Genomic DNA, 20,791 nt, shown 5'->3' with positions numbered 1-20,791 from the left:
CCAAAAAAACACTCTGCTGAGTGTTAAAACTTTAAAAGAGGGATCCTGATGCATCCTGATGTTGTAGAGGCCCAAGAAAAATCAGCCCACAATCCCTGTCTTATCGCTGTTCAGAACCAGTCTTTTAAAAACGACACCTCGGAGATACTGTATCGACACCCGATTACAACGGTAAGAAAAGCCGTAGAAAAATATCAATAAACGACCTGTGATCTCAGCAAGATAAGACCAAATGCCCTTGGAATATTTTTTTTCTCTTTAAAATCTCCAGACAAATTGGAGAGTAATACAATTCACAAACGCTTTTGTTTTATTTAAATTTAAGATTTTTTTGTTTTTGAAAAAGTACTTTTTATTTTCTTCAGCAAGTCCAGTGGTTCAGCTTCTTGGCAGTGAGTGGGACGGAGAAAGGAGGGATTGTGGGTAGAGTCCTGGGGGGGGGGGGGGGGGGGGTCTCGGGGAGTTCCTCTCCTCTTCCAGTCGAGCTCCAGAGGCGGGGAGGTCAAAGTTCATAGTTCAAAGCCAAGGCTTGTTCCCTCTGGTGTTTAATTCTTCCAAGGCGGTGCAGTCCGGTGTGTGAAGGTGGGGGGGAGGGGGTCCGAGGTAAAAGGCGCGGGAGCGGTGACACAGAGGGGAGGAGGAGGCGGGTAGATGTTCGGTCGCCCGGTATCTGCTTCAAGGTGGAGATAGAAGAGAGAGACAGAGAGACAGTGAGAACTTCAGTGGATTCTAACTCACAGCTGTATCTCCCCCCTCAGTCAGCACTTCCCTAAGGCCATGGAAACATGAGTGAAACCAGCCACGGCCAAAGATATGACTAGAACTACAAAACTAGAACCACACCCCTGTCAGTGGTGCTGATGATCAATATGCTGTGTGGGGAGAGAGAGAAGCAGCCCCCCCCCCCCCCCCTCCCAGGCACAGCAGAGAGCGGAGCAGCAGTGTGGTGTTCAGGATGGGATGGAGCGACGATGGACTGTTAGGGTTGTTCTCAGGCTTCATGCCGATGTAAACACAGTGAAGTTGATTGAATACCGACTTAAAACAAAGCAGCACTCGCTTGCACGCATGTCTCGAGACGCGGCGCAAACCCCGCCCGAGTGGGTGGGGGAGGGGCTGGGGGCTTCTTTCCCCTGGCGGGACGGGAGGAGAACCGGGGGGAGGTACGGAACGCCGTGTTTACATACCACCCTGGCAGCTGGCTAAACAGCACCAGACGCCCCGGGCCTGGACGCTTTAACTTGCACAAACAAGGTCACAATCAAAGCCACATGGGCACCGCTGTTCCACAGACCTCATGCGGAGGTGCCCGCTTTCATGTTGGAACACACCAGAGGGTAAACCGTTAGAACTAAATCCATGCCGTTTAACGGGCGCTGCAAAAATTGCGCCGTTGTGCAAGTTGGGCATGAGAAATGCTGCCGGGCGTCTCGTCCATAACCGGGGGTTCTTGACTGACTCATTAATACTGATCGTTGAAAAGTGTTGCCATTATATTGTTTACATCATTCGGTTTGGTCACTGTTGGGCCACTGTCTCTACACAATTGTTATGTGGTAATCACTTCAGATGGTGTAATTAGGGTGGCGACTGCTGCCATTATCCATATAGTCATTACGACTTCTCTTTTAGAACAATCCGCTGTGTTTAACCACTGTTGTGAGCCCTTAATAAAGCCATTGAGATTGCTCCTTTTTAAAAGTAATTCCCGCTCATGCTCTCTGGCGCTCCCCCGTAAAAAAAAAAAAGGAAAAGGTTTATATCCAGCTATATCAAAAACACAGACTTTGCTCGTAAACCCAACAGAGCCAGAAAGCAGGCAATGTGTTTGTGTGCCAATAAGAGAAGCATGGATAGCGGCTACTGACTGATTTACAGTGCAGAGTAAATGGGTTGTAAATACTCTGTCCTCTACTCCTCCCATTTCTATCCATTTGTCTCTGGGTGAAGGGGCATCCCTTCCCACATTATTGGGTCCAGCAAACGGGTGCTTTGTTTGAAGTGCATCAAGCGTTTATTCACTGTGACGGTAACAAGAGGGTAGGACACGGGGGAGGAGGGGAGAGGGGCGGGTCAGGGTAAGAGCTGAGAACACACAGATAACGACGCCACAGTGGCAGGTGGAGAGGGAGGGAGGTTCAATTGACCTATCTCGATCCCGCCCCCTTTTGTTGATCAAGAAAACAGGGCGGGGTTTGAGAGAGGGGGATGGAGAGTGAGTGAGTGAGTAATGTTATGAAACATGCAGTAATAAAAAAGTATATACTATATACTATACTATACTATATACTATATATATACTATATATACTATATACTATATATATACTATATACTATACTATATACTATACTATACTATTGGAGAATTATCCGACGTTTTTCCCAATATATTTATCATTATTATCCTTCATTATTATCATGAGTAACATTTATTGTATACATTTATTGCATGAGTTAATTATTATCTGGTGCCGCCTAGTGGACGCACTTTGGAGTACGTATTGCGACTCTGAGCAGGTAAGCTGTCTCTGCGCCGGCGCGTCGCTCTATTTAAAACTCTTCCAGAGCGTCCGACACGGATCCGTACAATAGCGCGCTGTCTTTTCTTTTCGGCACTATTTTCTCATTTTTTGGCGGAGGGACACCATTTTTTGTGACCATATTAGGAACACCGGCCCCCACACACACAGCAAATATCAATCCGCAGCTCTGACCGGAAGTCTATAAAAGCCTCCGTCGACCACAGCTCCCGTTTTTCCAAACTTTCCTCCAGCGCGACCGGTCGCAGAGTAAATTCCTACGGGGAAAACCCGCTCTGCTCTAGATTTCGAAACAACCTTGTAAGTACTATTTATACTAATCTGTTGGACTTCTTATAGCATTCGTTAACTTTTATGACCGTCTATAGTGTTTGTGAGATGTTTTTCCAGAGATTCTGGTCATATTTTCCATCAAAAAGCTTGTTTTGAAATGTACCGTGGGCGCATACAGATCTTCCCTGAGGAAAACTTCCTGTGGTTTAGGTAGCATCAGCGCTAGCTGCGGGCTAACGCACGGCTAACGGCAACACAGTTGACGTATTTATTTCGCAAATGCAGTGTTTTCAAATAAGCCACATTGCTGTATTTAGTGTATTCATTAGTGGGTCATATTCCTATATGTAACATATCTCATTTTATCAACTTAGAATTGACGGCAGTGTCTAGATGCTGGAACTAGCTCCCATGCTAGTGCAGATGCTAACAGCACCGGCTGAGATCCAGGAACAGCGCAGTCATTCCCTACCCAGGACAAAACCTTCAAGAAGGGAGAGGTTCTAGAAGGAAGACAAGGCTCTATGAAGATAATGGGGTAAGTTTGAGGAAAAATTTTAACACACACATGAACGTTTTATAATTATCATCACAATATGTACAAAAAATTTTTAATTTCTTTTATCAAATCTAGTTTCATTAATTAATTAATAACTTTTGAACAATAGATGCTATTTCTAATCTGTCAGCTGTTCTATATTGCCAACAAGATTGTCTACATTTCATTCAATATACATAAATCTGATTTAAGCAAGGAAAGTGTAATTTAATACATTTTTATCTTCCAAGTTTAATTTCAACAAGTTCAAGTGCAACTACATATGAACCATAATAATAAAAATTATGATGATAATCATACACTTATTTTATATCATTGGAAAGCCCTAGTTGTTAGCTTTAAAATGGCACCAAATATGAGGTACTTTGAAATACCCAGTAACTAATAATCTATCACAAACCAATGCAATATCATGTTCAGGGATTTCCTAAATACAAAATAGCCCTGGAAGAGTTGACACTCTGAGCCTAGACTGTAAGGTGAAAAGCCCTGTGGGCGAACTCTTGACTGGCCAACGGTACGTTGCATTGTATGCGCCGTTAATATCCGCATTTCTCTTTAATTCATATATCTAGTTACTAATTAATGCCGTTTATTTCCTTTATATAGGTAAATAATCTGACTAACGTCTGATTGTATGCTGACTGACTAAACGCTGACTATAGACTAACCACATGCAGACTGACTAATGTCTGGCTAACTGTTACCTGGCTAAACGTCTGGCTACACTATCAAGTACCGGCGGTTGCTAAATTGCAACCTAACTATCAACGAACTATTATCAAGTCGACTTGGTTGAACATTACCAAATACCATATCAACCTCTACTAACATTATCCACTAATGCTTGGATGTAAGCTGCTACTAACTATCAGCTACAAGCTAACCACTTGTTTAATTGACCACCTGGTGATTATTACAACAAGGATGAATTGGATGCTGGACATCAAAGTCCAAATAAACGAACATTCTTATAAAGTCCGAATTGTTTCAATGGTTTGAGTATAAGTCATTTCGCCCACACCCTTCGAAGGGGGACATCTAGTTGACTCATTGACTGAGACTGCTAGATAATTGGACAATTATTTACCGCACGCGCCCGCTACGAGACGGGACGGACGGAACGCAGAAGGAAGTGCCGCGTGAGATACCCATCAACGTCAAGGTGGAACCAGGACGGAGTGGATACACACGACGGGGCACATTGGAGAGGACGCGGTCAGCTCAAGGGAAGTGAAACGTTGATGTTGACTGCTTATTGGGTTGGAATCGCCATATTCCGCCCACATGCTGGTTGCTTGAAGTGGTGGGGTCGCCGAATTCCATCCAATGTTAATGCTAAACGCTAGCCATTAGCCAACCAATGCTAATACTGCTAGCCACCAATGCTAACGCTGTTAGCCAAAGACTGCTAACACTGCTAGCTGCCAATGCTAAACGCTAGCCATTAGCCAACCAATGCTAATACTGCTAGCCACCAATGCTAACGCTGTTAGCCAAAGACTGCTAACACTGCTAGCTGCCAATGCTAAACGCTAGCCATTAGCCAACTAATGCTAATACTGCTAGCCACCAATGCTAACGCTGTTAGCCAAAGACTGCTAACACTGCTAGCTGCCAATGCTAAACGCTAGCCATTAGCCAACCAATGCTAATACCGCTAGCCACCAATGCTAACGCTGTTAGCCAAAGACTGCTAACATTGCTAGCCACCAATGCTAATGCTGTTAGCCAAAGAATGCTAACACCGCTAGCTGCCAATGCTAACGCTGTTAGCCAAAGAATGCTAACACTGCTGGCCACCAATGCTAGCTAAAGAACATTATCATTGACACCTATGCCTTGGCTGTGTTGAACTAAGCAACTACGTTGTTGCTCCAAACGCTGTGAACATTTTCATTGACACCTATGCCTTGGCTGTGTTGAACTAAGCAACTACGTTGTTGCTCCAAACGCTGTGAACATTTTCATTGACACCTATGCCTTGGCTGTGTTGAACCAAGCAACTAAGTTGTTGCTCCAAACGCTGTGAACATTATCATTGACACCCATGCCTTGGCTGTGTTGAACTAGGCAACTACGTTGTTGCTCCAAACGCTGTGAACATTATCATTAACACCCCTATGCCTTGGCTGTGTTGAACCAAGCAACTACGTTGTTGCTCCAAACGCTGTGAACATTATCATTGACACGCCTATGCCATGGCTGTGTTGAACTGTGCAATTATATTGTTGCTCCAAACGCAGTGAACTGTACTATGAATGGATTAACCAAAAGCTGTAACGGTGCTCATTTACTCTATCCTACTTGTTCACTCTCATTGTGGCCATTACCAGGTTTCAAGTGAGTGAAGCGACACTACGTTGACCCACTATACGGTCCCGTCATTATCTCCTGCTTGGAGCAGTGTCATTGTAATCACACTGCTACACGCCAACTGTACAAACTGTGCTTCTGACTGTTAACCCCATTGTTTACTACTGCCTGCGACCAGTGACTCAGCCGCAAAAAGAGCTCCAGTTGGGGCAACGGCTGACTGGGACAAGATGGAGGGTGTAGATGTGGAAGAGCTAAAGAAGAGGCGTACTGCGGCGCAAACAGCTTTCACAAGGAGAGCCAACCAGGTAGCTGACAATGTTGACACCGCATCGCCAGCGGAGCTCGTCAACGACAGGAAAGCTCTTCAGATAGAGTTTGCAAAGCTCGTTGACACGACAGGGGACTATGTTGGAGCATTGGAGGAGGCCGACGGAACTGCGCATGCTATCGTGATAGCCGACGCCACAGCAAAGAAAGACGGAAGCAAGCAGAGGAAAATGGCACTGGAGAAGAAGATCTTCTCGGAGGTATGGTCCCGCTTCGTTCAACCAAAATTAGGCCCCCTTGAAGTGGAGTTCAAGGAGGCCTTGGAAGAAGCAAAGAGACTCAGCACCCAATGGGCACCCCAAGACAAGAGAGCGTTGGAGGGAAACAAATTGGAGAGAAGACTCAACGCCTTCGAACAAATGGTGAGAGAGTGGAGATACCTTCTTCCAACTCCCAACATATCTGAATTAGAGAAGCGGTACAGGCACTTGGACGAGGAAAGAGCAGCACTGATGGACAAGTGGTCGACCCTCCTAGAGCCTGGTGGAAAGGGTGACACTGGAAGTGCTTATGAGGGTGAAGAGGATATAAGGACACACAACATTGAAAGGGGCGGTGAAGTAACCAGCCCACTTGATATTTCAAACGATGTTCTGCAACGTGCCGCGGAAGCTAAACCTTCCCCGTCCACCAACGGCAAAAGTGAAGTCTTTCACATCCACTCGTCATCTCCTCAGCTTGACAGTAGTCAAACAGAGGGCACTTCCAAAGACTCTCCCTTACCTTTCGGGAGCCACGAGGGGGCCCCTAAAGCAACCCATCTCCAGCTTGGAGCAAAGACCACAAGAAGTGGGCCTCATGAGTATACCGACAGGAGTTCGCTCCCACGGGTAAGACAACCCGGCAGCGAACCCTATTTTTACCAGAGCGCTGACCTCGCTATCATGCCTCAGTTACGAGGTGACCACGCCACGCCACCAGGTGATGAGGGCGCAACGCGGGAAGGTCTCGCTCACCACAGAGCCCACCAGGGGGCCCGACCAAAGATAAAGCTCGCCGCCATCAATCTGCCCAAATTCTGTGGCGACAGAAGGACCTATTGGCGCTGGCGGGATAATTGGGAGGACCTCCAGGCTTTAGCCGAACCATCAGGATTGCCTGTATGCAAATTATATCACCTTCTTGACAGCGTAGAAGAGCCACTGAGAAAGAAACTCGGGCTGGATCGCTGCAGAACAGCGGACAACGTTTTCAGGCTCCTGGACAACCGCTTTGGAGACAGGAGCACAACCGCAAGTCTGATCCTCAAAGGTCTGGAAGAAGTGCCTCCAGTACGGAGTAACCAGCCTAGGCCAATGATTGACCTGGTCCAGGCAGTGGAAACTGCACTGTACGACTTAAAAGACCTTGGGATGGAGGACGTGATCAAAAACCACCTAACTGTTGCCGCCATAGAGAAAACTGCCTATAGGCATGAGAGAGAAGTGGATCTCCTATGAGCGTGACCCCGCAAATGGCGTCACACCCGCAAGTTACTTTGATAGACTCTTGTCATTTCTGAAAGGACAGGAAAGGATCCTCGAGAGGCTAGCACAGTTGGAGATCGGAGCCACCCACGCTGGCGAAAGACCAACCCAGCGTGAAAGGCTGAGCGACAGGGGAGGTGATAGACGGTCATTTACAAGAACGATAGTGAGCGAAGTAAGAAGGGAGCCCCAGAGGGACTCGTGCACCATGTGTGGAGAGGAAGCACATGGGAAAAGACTGTACTTCTGCCCGGCCTTCAAGAAGGCGAAACTACTTGAGAAACGAGCCCAGGTGAAGAAAGCTGGAGCATGCATCAAATGCCTCGCTTATCACTGGGCCAACGGCCTATGCGAGAAAAGGTTCCTCTGTAAGAAGATTGGTCTCACAACTCCACTCAGCAGAAGGGAGTGATCCTAGTGAGAAGAGCATTCCAGGAGGCTGGAAAAATGACCAAGGACACTTGGGACCAGCCACTATCAGGAGCTCCGAGAGAAAGCAGTGGAGTTGTTCAAGGAATATGCTCGCCTGAGCCGCGTCACATTCCCAAGAAGTATCACGCCCGCCGGCTGGTTGGGCAAGCCATGGGGGATCACGTTCTCAGACGGGAGCTGTGATTCCTATGGCGCAGTACTGTATCTACGGTGGGAGACGTCTGGGGGAGCAGTCGCCCGGCTAGTGGAGTCAAAAGCAAAACTGGCCCCTCTTGACCTTAGAGGTGATCCAGTAAAGGCGGAAATCTGTGGGGCGGTGTTCGCATCCCGTCTAAAAAAGTATGTGCTTAAACATGGAAGAATCAAAATCGAAAGATGGTTCCACTTCGTCGACAGTCAGACGGTGCTGGGAGCCATCCAAAGAGAAAGCTATGGATTCCAGACATTCTTCGCGAATCGGGTCGGAGAGATCCAGAAGGCTGGTGCCGTCACTGATTGGTGGTGGGTACCAGGAGAACGCAACATTGCTGACCTGGTCACAAGAGGCCGCTGCTCCCCAGAGCTACTCGGAGAGAACTCTGCTTGGCAATGCGGCCCTGATTTCCTCGCCTACCCCGAAGAGGAATGGCCAAAGAAATCAGCCTCAGAGGTATCTACCGCTGCGAGAGACGCAGTAAGTAGGCTTCAAAGAAAGGCCTTCACAGTTGCTATCACAAGAGCGCAAGCAAAGACAATGCCTTCCCTTGCCAGCTCAGGGGAAGAAAAGAAAACAGCCATAAAAGAAGAATCAGATATCATTATCTCGCCAAACAGAACCCCTGACAAACTTTGGGGCGGGGCTCTCGTAGGCCAGATAAACCCAAGGAGATACAGTTCTCTCAAGACACTCTGCAACTTCGTCGGCTTCATCCGAAGGGCACTAAAGTTCTGGGCGACCCGGAAGGCCCAGACGACGAAAGCAGGTTTGCCAACCCACACATTGTTAAAGTGGGAGGCATTAACTGTAAACGAACTGCAAAGCGCATTCAGAGAACTATGCCTGGCCGCACAGGAAGGCGCAGAATTCCCCGTGACCACACTAGACAGACTTGTGGTCCACAAAGAGGAGGACTCCAAACTCTTGCTGTGCCACAGCAGAGTTCAAGCCATGGCCAAAGAATGGCTTGGGGTGCCCTTACTTCCCTACAGGGAATGGGTCAGCATCCTCCTGGCAGAGGATGCTCACAGGGCAAACCATGAGGGCATTGCAGGAACCCTCTTGCGCATGAGAGATAAAGCCTGGGTTGTGCAGGGGCCAAGAGTAGCCCGAAGCACAATTGACTCGTGTATACACTGCCGAAAGAACAAGGCAAAAATGTGCCGTCAAATCATGAGCGAACTCCCCCCGGAGCGCACAGAGCCGGCCGCACCATTCGAGTATACCACGTTGGACCTCTTTGGTCCCTACACGATCAAAGACTCAGTGAAAAAGAGGACAAGTAAGAAAGCCTGGTGCGTAGTTTTCTGCTGCATGGCATCCAGAGCAATACATGCCGACATAGTGGAAGACCTCTCGACTGAAGGTTTCCTAAAAACATTCCAACGCTTCACTGCATTGAGAGGCCATCCTAGGAAGCTCTGGTCCGATAAAGGGACTAATTTCGTGGGAGCAAAGCCAGCGCTGGAAGAACTTTATAAGTTCCTAGCGAATATCGACAATAACAAAGTACAGAAGAAAGCCGCAGAGTCTGGTACAGATTGGACTTGGGTGTTCCACCCCGCTGACTCTCCTCATAGGAATGGTGCGGCTGAAGCAGCTGTGCGAGTATTGAAAAGAGCACTAAGCAGCATAGGCGAAGAAGGGAGCCTTACGGCCCTGGAGTTCCAAACCCTCCTATACCTAGCTGCCAATCTATCAAATGAGAGGCCTATTGGCGCCAACGCCCAGCTTCGGGATGGCACCATTGAGGTCATCACCCCCAACACTCTCCTACTGGGACGTGCAAGGCCCTGTGGAGACCCCAGAGGTTTCGAGTCTGCTAGCTACCCCTTCGTCCGTCTGAGAGCAATCCAGATTGAAGTGGACAGGTTCTGGAAACGATGGAGCCAGCTGGCGGGACCAGAACTTTTCGTCCAGAAAAAGTGGCACATTCCCGCTAGGAATGTCACTGAAGGAGACCAGGGCCCTCATTCATCAACGTGGACGTAGAATATGTTCTATTTCCACACGTAAGCACGGAATGTAGAACTAGTGTACGCACAGGGAAGTCGGGATTCATCACACGGTGCGTACGCAGGCTCTACGCTCCTCCGTAGAACTTTGTTCTACCGTCAATGCTCGTGCATGATTATCCATATATGGTCATGAAAGTGAGGAAACACCCCCCATGGGATGTGAAATAATGGACTGACCCGAGCGGTACTCTGAGAAACTCCACGGAGAATTCACTGCTGTCGAACCAAGAAGACACTATCGCGTATTATGGGATAAATAAAAGGCGGATTTGTAAACGGTGATGTCAGATATCAACGGCTCCCTAAGACCATTGCTGCAATTCTGCCTGGACAGCTCAAAATACTAATAAAGACCGTTCGTTGACCACTGTTTGGCGTTGGTTGTGTGTCATTATAACCGTGCTGTAATATGAATGCCTTTATTAGTTGTGTTCGATTGGCTATATGATTTTTAGAGGCATCTATTTTGTTGTCGGCTAATAAAGACCGCGCTGGAATATGACTGCCTTTTCCCGTGTTGTTTGATTAATACCCAGGGATTAAAGTTCTCCTCAATTTGATTCCAAATCGCGATGGATCTCCCGTCAATTTTCTACCTGCTGCATATGATTTCTAGAGGCATACTACAATCCATTTTGATGTCAGTATTGGGTAGCCTACATAAACAATAATACGAGAGCTATACAAGAACAATGAATCTTACTGCCATGTATAGCAGATACGCCATGTGTAGCCTGCCTATATGTGATCAATACAAACATGAACTTGAATTCCATCATGTCTGTGTGCGGGTCACTGCGGGAACTCACAAGGCTGTTGTCACAATGTAAATAAGAACGTGCACTGAAAAGTTACAGTATGTAGTTGGTTGATCATTTGTATGACAGTCAGTAAACCCTTGCAAAAAGTATCCGTTTTATTTAATGAATAGAAAACATTCAGCATCGCCTTCCTCCCGGCATCCAGCAATAACATGTATCAGGCAAATGCGCATCGCAACATTGACTGAGTGGAATCCCTTTCTATTCACATAACTGCATTTGTGATGGAGCTTTGACAGCTACAGTAACAGTCTATTGGTCGATCCATCTCCAATATCACGATGGACCGTGCCGCGGTGGCAAAGACCCGAGGGTGGAGAGGATCTTGAATGAATTCCATCATCATATATATATGTTGTGTGTCTGTCCACTATGTTTGTTACTTTGTTATTCCCCCCCCCCCCTATCTATGTAAAGCGACCTTGGGTCTCTTGAAAGGCGCTATATAAAATGAAGCTATTATTATTATTGTTATTATTATTATCATCACATCTGTGCGGGAGCTCACAAATAGACTGTTAGTCTCAGTGAAGTTTCAACGGAGGTCATCTATTCTAACCAACAAATTGAAGTAGAAAGCATTTCGTGACCAATCTTATTTGGAATCATGACACACAAAATAATTTGCCAAACAAGCAGGCCAACCTCTTGTTCGCGTGTGAGCCCGTTATAATTACACTACTGTCGCTATTTTACAATGAACTATAATGAATTACGGGTCATACAGAAGTTGAACACTAATGCACGGAAGCTTATTTCCGCCTTGAAACTAATGCAGGACTGAGGAGTGCTTATGCGTAGTAACGATATTCTACCACTGGGCGCGAGGTACGCCTGGTCTGACCTGTGCGTAGATGTAAGGACGGAGTCAAGTTCAAATCGAAATTGATGAATCCCACTCTTTGCTTAGAAATGATCGTACGCACAGGGTAAGCACAGATCTGTGCGTAGAACACGTTGATGAATGAGGGCCCTGGTCTGGCTTGCGGACCAGAACGCACACAGAGGCCAGTTTCGACTGGGCCGAGTGATAAAGACTCACCCTGACCCAAAGGGTGTCATCAGAGACATGGAAGTAAGGACTTGCCATAGCCTTCCCGTTACCGCCGGTCATCCCAAGCGTGATCGTCACGTCGGGGTGTGCCCCACCACCGTCCTCCACAGGGACGTCAGGAGGTTGGTGGTACTTCTACCATTCGAGGAACAATGACCAAAAAAGGACGTTGAAAGTCGCCTTGTTTCTGGCACAAAGGATGTCGAAAGTCGCCTTGTTTCTGGCACAAAGGACGTCGAAAGTCGCCTGTTTCTGGCACAAAGAAGGACGTCGAAAGTCGCCTGTTTCTGGCGCAAAGGACGTCGAAAGTCGCCTGTTTCTGGCACAAAGAAGGACGTCGAAAGTCGCCTGTTTCTGGCACAAAGAAGGACGTCGAAAGTCGCCTGTTTCTGGCACAAAGAAGGACGTCGAAAGTCGCCTGTTTCTGGCACAAAGAAGGACGTCGAAAGTCGCCTGTTTCTGGCACAAAGAAGGACGTCGAAAGTCGCCTGTTTCTGGCAGGATTGAGGACGTCAAGAATCACCCGATGCCGATGGAACCTGAGTAGTTTTCGCAGGAGCCGCTTGTGCTACCACCGTAAATGCGGCATAGTTTAATTCTTCGTGCCCCTGTAAAGAAATAATAATAATATAGACCGGGATCACTTGTAGAAAACTAAGTGGGAGGTGGAGAATTATCCGACGTTTTTCCCAATATATTTATCATTATTATCCTTCATTATTATCATGAGTAACATTTATTGTATACATTTATTGCATGAGTTAATTATTATCTGGTGCCGCCTAGTGGACGCACTTTGGAGTACGTATTGCGACTCTGAGCAGGTAAGCTGTCTCTGCGCCGGCGTGTCGCTCTATTTAAGTGACACTCTGAGCCTAGACTGTAAGGTGAAAAGCCCTGTGGGCGAACTCTTGACTGGCCAACGGTACGTTGCATTGTATGCGCCGTTAATATCCGCATTTCTCTTTAATTCATATATCTAGTTACTAATTAATGCCGTTTATTTCCTTTCCTTTGTATAGGTAAATAATCTGACTAACGTCTGATTGTATGCTGACTGACTAAACGCTGACTGAATGTACATGCTGACTATAGACTAACTACATGCAGACTGACTAACATCTGGCTAACTGTTACCTGGCTAAACGTCTGGCTACACTATCAAGTACCAGCGGTTGCTAAATTGCAACCTAACTATCAACAAACTATTATCAAGTCGACTTGGTTGAACATTACCAAATACCATATCGACCTCTACTAACATTATCCACTAATGCTTGGATGTAAGCTGCTACTAACTATCAGCTACAAGCTAACCACTTGTTTAATTGACCACCTGGTGATTATTACAACAAGGATGAATTGGATGCTGGACATCAAAGTCCAAATAAACGAACATTCTTATAAAGTCCGAATTGTTTCAATGGTTTGAGTATAAGTCATTTCGCCCACACCCTTCCAAGGGGGACATCTAGTTGACTCATTGACTGAGACTGCTAGATAATTGGACAACTATACTATACTATATATATACTATACTATACTATATATACTACTATAGTACATATAAGATATACAAATATATAATACAATTTAAATAAATCTAATAAAGAGCTGCAGTGTGTCAAGTAAAAATGACTTGTAGGACAAATGGACAATCATTTGAAAATGCCATCATTATGAATGAATCATATATTTTTTTCATATCAATGAAAAATCAGCCAAATGAGACGTTCAAGAAACAAGTGAAGGGTATCTTGAACCACGGGGAGCGATTTTGAGATCCTGTCACACATTGACACAAGAACCTCATCCTGTTGAGCACATGTTTTCCTATTTGTTTGATTTTTACAGTGTAAGTCTCTGGTTCTAGTATACATGTACTGTATGACTCACCTGACCGTGGCGCAGCTCAGTGTGTCCTTCACTCAGGGGTGATCTCCGTCTCCTGGTGTACAACCACCTTGGTCACGGACATGTCTGGGTGCTGCTCCTTCGCCTCCTTTATGGCCTGAGCCAAAGCCTTAAGGAGAGGAGCAGAAGGAGAAACCAGGGGGGGCGGGGGGTAAATACGAAGGGATTTATGATTGTAATAAAATGGGTTATTATGCGTGTGGAAAACGCCAACTTGATATGCAAATGCACACACATTCCACGGGAGTAATTAGGTCAATAAATACTCCCCAATCATTTGTTATTGCTAGACCCAAGACAAACACACATGATAGTGTTCCACCCAAGTGGTGGATGGCAAAACACACTCGATATATAAGGTTGTTTGGGGGTCATTTGCCTTAATTTAGTTGCATTTTGTCCAAATACCCCCATTGATTGCACTTGCAATGCTGAAGTGCTAGCACATAAAACTATTTAAAAGTCTAATTCTCAACAAAAAAAGTACAGTATATACTTAAAAATAACCATGTGGGAGGATAAAAAACCTGAAGGTGAAGCACTGCTTTAAGCCTCGACGTTGTCATGTTTCATTGCTTTGTTGAAGTACATTTACTGTGAACACTCTTAACTCATTGACCGCCAAACCAGAGATAAGTCAGGTTTTCGCCACCAACGGTTGAGCGCCATACCCGAGAATTCTCTGGTTTTGATCCTTTGATCTTTTTCCTTTGATCCCCGTTCTAAACACTTGGCCGGAGCTCCCTGAGGCTGCGGTTACATTAGGGCCATTTCATTTCGTTTCATTTCGCTTTTCAGAACGCTACGTATTGGCAGGCAAGTTAGAGTTAAGTTAGACGTCGTTTTGTCTCGTCTACTATATACATGTAGTACAATGCCAAAGCAGTAGGTGGCGATGTAGTTCAAACATGAAGACCATTTTAAACCAATCAGAGTCACTTCACATCCTGCTCAAAATCTCAGAAAGTCACCATCTTTATACCTCGTAGGGCTGTCCCCGACTAAGGATTTGGATGGTCGACTAGGATTGGCCAAAATGTGCCATTAGTCGACTATTGGTCGACAACATTTTTTTTAATATTTTTAAACCTTTTTTTTATTCCATTTGGGCTGTGGGGGTGCTTAATGTCTGAAGGAGTCGACTGAAGGCTTCTTGTGCTCTGCAAAAGCATGCAATTGGTCCACTGATGGATACATCTTGATATTTGTCTAGTCTAGTGTGTTCATTAGATGGGTGAAATCCTCTTTCAGTGCCTCTGTGCCTGTTTTCGTAGGCAGTTAGCCTCTGGTATGCATGCCATTAGTGTTAGCCACGCTTCTAGGCCTCTTTTCTTTTGGAAAGAATGATAAAAAAAAAAAAATATATATATATATATATATATATATATATATATATATATATATATATATATATATATATATATATATATATTAGGGCTGTCAGTTTATCGCGTTAATTAGATTAATTAATTACACAGCAAATTATCGCGTTATGAAAATTAACTCAAAATTTATTACAAAAAAAAAGTTTTTTTTTTTTTTTTTTTTTAATAATATTTTTTTTTTATCTCATTCATTCCATAAGAATGTAGAATACACATTTACAGATTTTTTTTTAATATGGTCCATTTGCATGTTCTTGGTATCTGATTCTAGGGACATCTATGAATCTCAGGGAATGTATTCCCAGTGTCAGAAATACTGTGGGCTAGATCCACAAAGAATGGATTGCACAGTGCAAGTTGCACCCTTACTTACAATTCATTATGAATTGAAAATGGGGGACCCTGATGTAAACAAGACGAAAGACTTTCTCTGGTCTGCATCCCCTTAACAATTGTGTGTATTGAGCCGTACTGTATTGTACCCATTCTGCAATCTGTTAATAACATTTTCATTCAATCACTCAATCTGCGCTGTGATTGATTGAATGAAAATTTTATTTTGAGTAAATTGTAATGAACCAAATGAGAATATCAATATTTTTTTTGTTATCTTTGACTGTGAATAACACCATGCTCAAATTGACCAGACCTGAAAAATCTAAGCAAATTAATAGATGGAAGATGATTAAACAGAAGGTTTTGTAGATACAGTACTGAATTCTGCCATCCGGACACATGCAATTTGAAATATGATTATAGAATATAGAATATCAGGCATAAAACGGTTATGCGATTAAAATGCGATTAATTAGATTAATTAATTACAAATCCTGTAATTAATTAGATTAATTTTTTTAATCGCCTGACAGCACTAATATATATATATATATATATATATATATATATATATATATATATATATATATATAAAAATAAAAAATTATTATATTCGACTAAGAGGTTGGCCAGTCGACTACGGCTCCTTTCGACCGATTAGTAGACTAATCGATTAATAGGGGTCAGCCCTAAATTACCTCGCATGAGCCATTTAGCTACATAGCATTTATTTTTCAGCAAGAAATAAAGTGCAATAAACAAAAACGGATACATTCACTGTGTGTTCTGCCTCATTTGTTGATGATTTGTTGATGAAACAAAACTAACATCAACACAATTGACCACCAAGAGCGGAGTTTAGTCTCACAAAAATATCGCCGATTTTGTTAGCTTACGTGCTAACGTGATTGGGATATGCCATTATAACAGTATAGCATTGTGGCTAGCAGCGTAGTAACGTTAATGCTAGCAGAATGAATGGATGTAAACGTTATTTAACAGATTGCCGAATGGGTACAATACAATACGGCTCAATACAAACAATTGTTAAGGGAATGCAGACTGTTGTAGTTTGGAGTACTGGGTTCCTTATAACAATAACTTGACAACACATGATCTTAGTTTAGCCGCAGCTACAGGCAATCTGAGGAGGACGCAGCTGATATCCTGTATAGGTCCAGCCAGGGGAGATTTTGGCGTCTGTGTTTACTACTGCGCATGGGCGTTGGGCAAGAAACGAAAACACCCTTTCAACGTTGCCACTAGAAAAGCGTCCTTTCCTGCCAAAACGGCGTTTCTTTTTAACTTGGACATGCAAACGTAATCATTCGAAAAAATACAACGTTGCTGTTTTACCCCAGTGTAACCATGGCCTGAGTCTCCCTGGCACAGCTGCCTATGTTGGAATTGCAATGACGATCGAATCTCGCCAGGTGGCAGTATCGCCTACCTTATGAACATGCATGGGCCAGCTTAGTGCCAGCCCCACAGCCCCCAAACAACTAGGGACTTGTTGCGAGCAGCAGTGAGCAGGACGCGTGAACACTTTAGGCAACCAACTTGTGCTTCCGCGTTTCTCTGATTGGCCGAGCGCCTTCCGCGTTTCTCTGATTGGCTGAGCGCGGCTCCTTCTTAAGCTCCAGGAGAGAGGAGAGAGGCTGAAAACCCGCAGTTCTTGCCCGACTGATGGGAGCCGAATCCCGGATCCGATTTTTCTGATGAATACCCCCAAAACATGGAGGTCCCGAACGCATGGAAGTATTGATTGTGCCGTAACGAATCATTAAAAAAAGATACCGTTAACTGGAATATGTTGTGCCTTTACACATATGTTGGATTATGTAATTGGTTTGTCATGACAAACTAATAAAAAATCGCGATTTACCCGGTGGCTACAACAACACACAGTGACTACATGCCACGGGGTAAATCGCAATTTTTTTATTTGTTTGTCATGACAAACCAATTACATAATCCAACATATGTGTAAAGGCACAACATATTCCAGTTAACGGTATCTTAACTTAAATCGGATCCGGGATTCGGCTCCCATCAGTCGGGCAAGAACTGCGGGTTTTCAGCCTCTCTCCTCTCTCCTGGAGCTTAAGGGGGAGCTTAGTATTCCTGCCTCTGAGGAGCGCGTCGCAGCTCATGCGCATGCACGCGCTCGGCCAATCAGAGCAACGCGGAAGCGCAAGTTGGTTGCCTAAAGTGTTCACGCGAGCAGGACACGTTCCACAATCGCGATCGCCTAGAGCAGGGAGGGGCAACTCAAGAATGTTTTGTTTAGTAGCAGGATAAAAGTTTATACATTTAACAAAATCATTTATTATTGCACTTTTGATTTACTGTTGTAGTGAAATGCAGCAGGAATGCTGCTTTGTGTTTGTTGAGCAGTGGGCTTTAAGTTCATACATTTACTTTAATAGAAGCCTTAATTATAATTTGTCATTTTTGTATATGGGTTACACAGCAATACTTTCAAATTCAGCTGTATTTATAAATTCATAAAGTTGAAATTAAGCATTACTAAATGCGTTTGAAATGGAATAAAAACAAAGTTACAACAAATTATAATAGTTTATATGGCTTATTTATCACATATGTGACTATTATGGGCTATTTGAGTGATGGGGTACTACTGGCGGGACTGCCGATAAACAATGCGGCCCCCCAGATTGAGTGTGGAAATTTAGTGGCTCTCACCATATACAAAGTTGCCCACCCCTGGCCTAGAGCGAACTATTGGATATTATGAAAAAGACAAAATGGATTATATGGATGATGATTATGGACGATAAGGTGCGTTTTCCACCAGACTATGTTGGACTATGTTGGACTCAGCACTACTGGTAAAACGTAAAAAAAAATATAATCAAACCGACCGATGAGGAAACCTATTCAGCTCCGTCTATAGTCTGGCCCGAGCAGATGAAGAAGATGGATGAGGGCTACCTAACGTTATATGTATTGATCCTGTTCTGATTCAAGACACTTTTGGACTCGAAGTGAGAAATGGAGTAGGCTACCTCTAAAACAAAGGTAACGTCTATTTTATGTGTACTTTACCGAAACTGTCAGGAGAAGGCTACTGGGGCATTAGTGATCTGTCAGGAGAAGCCTAAAGGGGCATTAGTGATCCGTCAGGAGAAGGCTACTGGGGCATTAGTGATCTGTCAGGAGAATCCTACTGGGGCATTAGTGATCTGTCAGGAGAAGCCTAAAGGGGCATTAGTGATCTGTCAGGAGAATCCTACTGGGGCATTAGTGATCTGTCAGGAGAATCCTACTGGGGCATTAGTGATCCGTCAGGAGAATCCTACTGGGGTATTAGTGATCTGTCAAGGGGACCTTTAATACAACTCAGAATTAGAATTGCCGCTCACCTTATCGTGATCAATCTCTGTGTCTCCAGTGATGACTATCCTCTTCTCTATGCGAGTCTCGGAGATCCCCCCTTTCACCGTCTTGGAAGAGAGAGAGAAAGAGTGGAAGGAAGGAAGGAGGGAAGGAGGGAAGGAAGGAAGGAAGGAAGGGAAAGTCAAAAAGGGTTGAGAATGAGAGTACTGATTCACTGAACACATATGGGTACAACTGACTGTTGACCTCACATGACCCGGTCCAAGACACTCTGTCAGGTTCCACACACTGTCCTCTAAAATGATTTAAAACTGCAATCGTTTTAAATCGGGCCAATAACAAGAGGGGGTTAAAGTGCACAGAGGAGAGTCAATATCGCTGGCGTGTGAGTGATGTAAAATAAACATTCCTCAGAGTAAAGCCATTAATTTCCTCTATTGATTGTTGACCTGTTGGGAGGGGGGAGGTTAATAAGAGTGGACCAACCTTAGTGATTTGGGTGGTGGTGGTGGTGCTGACAGTCTCCGAGGTGATGGTCTGGGCACTCAGGAGGATCCCGGTGTCCCTCTCGGCCAGGAGGTCCATGGGCTGGGGGACGGACACCTTTTCAGTGTTAGACAAGACCGTCTTTATTCAGGCTTGGTTTTAAACCAAGGATGCAAAGATGCCACTTTTTCCTCGGCCGTACTGGTATCTATCGGCCGATGCCAAGCTCTGCTCCTTAGCTTTTACTAACCAGTATAGACTTAGACCATCAGCTTTGGGTCATTGGACAAAAATGATTTGAGATATATAACAACATTTTCTTAGAGAGATCTAACAATCAAATGCTTTAGCTTTGATTCCTAGCACGTTACACGTTTCTTGGTATCATATTTTAGTGTTGGGGGAAATTATCTGATACAGATACCCTACTTTAGCCTGGTATCAGAGAGACTGATTATCTGATCCCAGTATCCATATTGGTGCGTCCCCATCTTAAACAAAAGAACCGCAGTTCCCAGAAGTCCCCTCACCTGTGCCGACTCGTACATGATGGTCTTGGTCTCTGTGTGTACCAGGGGGATCTCCTTGTTGGCCACGGTGCCTCGCAGGGAGTTAGTGACGTCTGAGATGGTGATTGTCTGGGTCTTCAGGATGGGAGACTGTGGAAGAGGTATCGGGGGAGAAAACAGTCAGTCAATCATGAACGTCCACCGTCTTCTCACACGTCTTATCAAACTACAAGCTGTGTTAGTGATCTGTCAGGAGAATCCTACTGGGGCATTAGTGATCTGTCAGGAGCATCCTACTGGGGCATTAGTGATCTGTCAGGAGAAGCCTAAAGGGGCATTAGTGATCTGTCAGGAGCATCCTACTGGGGCATTAGTGATCTGTCAGGAGAATCCTACTGGGGCATTAGTGATCTGTCAGGAGCATCCTACTGGGGCATTAGTGATCTGTCAGGAGAATCCTACTGGGGCATTAGTGATCCGTCAGGAGAATCCTACTGGGGTATTAGTGATCTGTCAGGAGAATCCTACTGGGGCATTAGTGATCTGTCAGGAGAATCCTACTGGGGCATTAGTGATCCATCAGGAGAATCCTACTGGGGCATTAGTGATCTGTCAGGAGAATCCTACTGGGGCATTAGTTATCCGTCAGGAGAATCCTACTGGGGTATTAGTGATCTGTCAGGAGAATCCTACTGGGGCATTAGTGATCCGTCAGGAGAATCCTACTGGGGCATTAGTGATCTGTCAGGAGAATCCTACTGGGGCATTAGTGATCTGTCAGGAGAATCCTACTGG

At 44.9% G+C, this 20,791-nt stretch overlaps 1 protein-coding gene across 1 annotated transcript in view; it reads right to left on the bottom strand.

Annotated features, from left to right (window-relative positions):
• Positions 1-559: 559 nt before the first annotated feature.
• Positions 560-20,791, bottom strand: part of epb41a (erythrocyte membrane protein band 4.1a) — a gene marked incomplete at its 5' end in the record, with an annotated part of 94,820 nt that continues 74,588 nt past the window's right edge. Inside the window, 5 exons of the mRNA XM_084312940.1 lie at positions 560-673; positions 13,903-14,029; positions 19,028-19,108; positions 19,488-19,604; positions 20,018-20,146. Of these exons, the coding sequence (XP_084169066.1) occupies positions 13,931-14,029; positions 19,028-19,108; positions 19,488-19,604; positions 20,018-20,146 (426 nt within the window). The 3' untranslated portion in view covers positions 560-673; positions 13,903-13,930. The remainder of the gene's footprint in view (positions 674-13,902; positions 14,030-19,027; positions 19,109-19,487; positions 19,605-20,017; positions 20,147-20,791) is intronic.

The sequence above is a fragment of the Notolepis coatsorum genome (genome assembly GCF_963971535.1).
Source record: "Notolepis coatsorum genome assembly, chromosome: 4".
Lineage (NCBI taxonomy): Eukaryota > Metazoa > Chordata > Actinopteri > Aulopiformes > Paralepididae > Notolepis > Notolepis coatsorum.
This window is presented reverse-complemented; position numbering and strand designations above follow the sequence as displayed.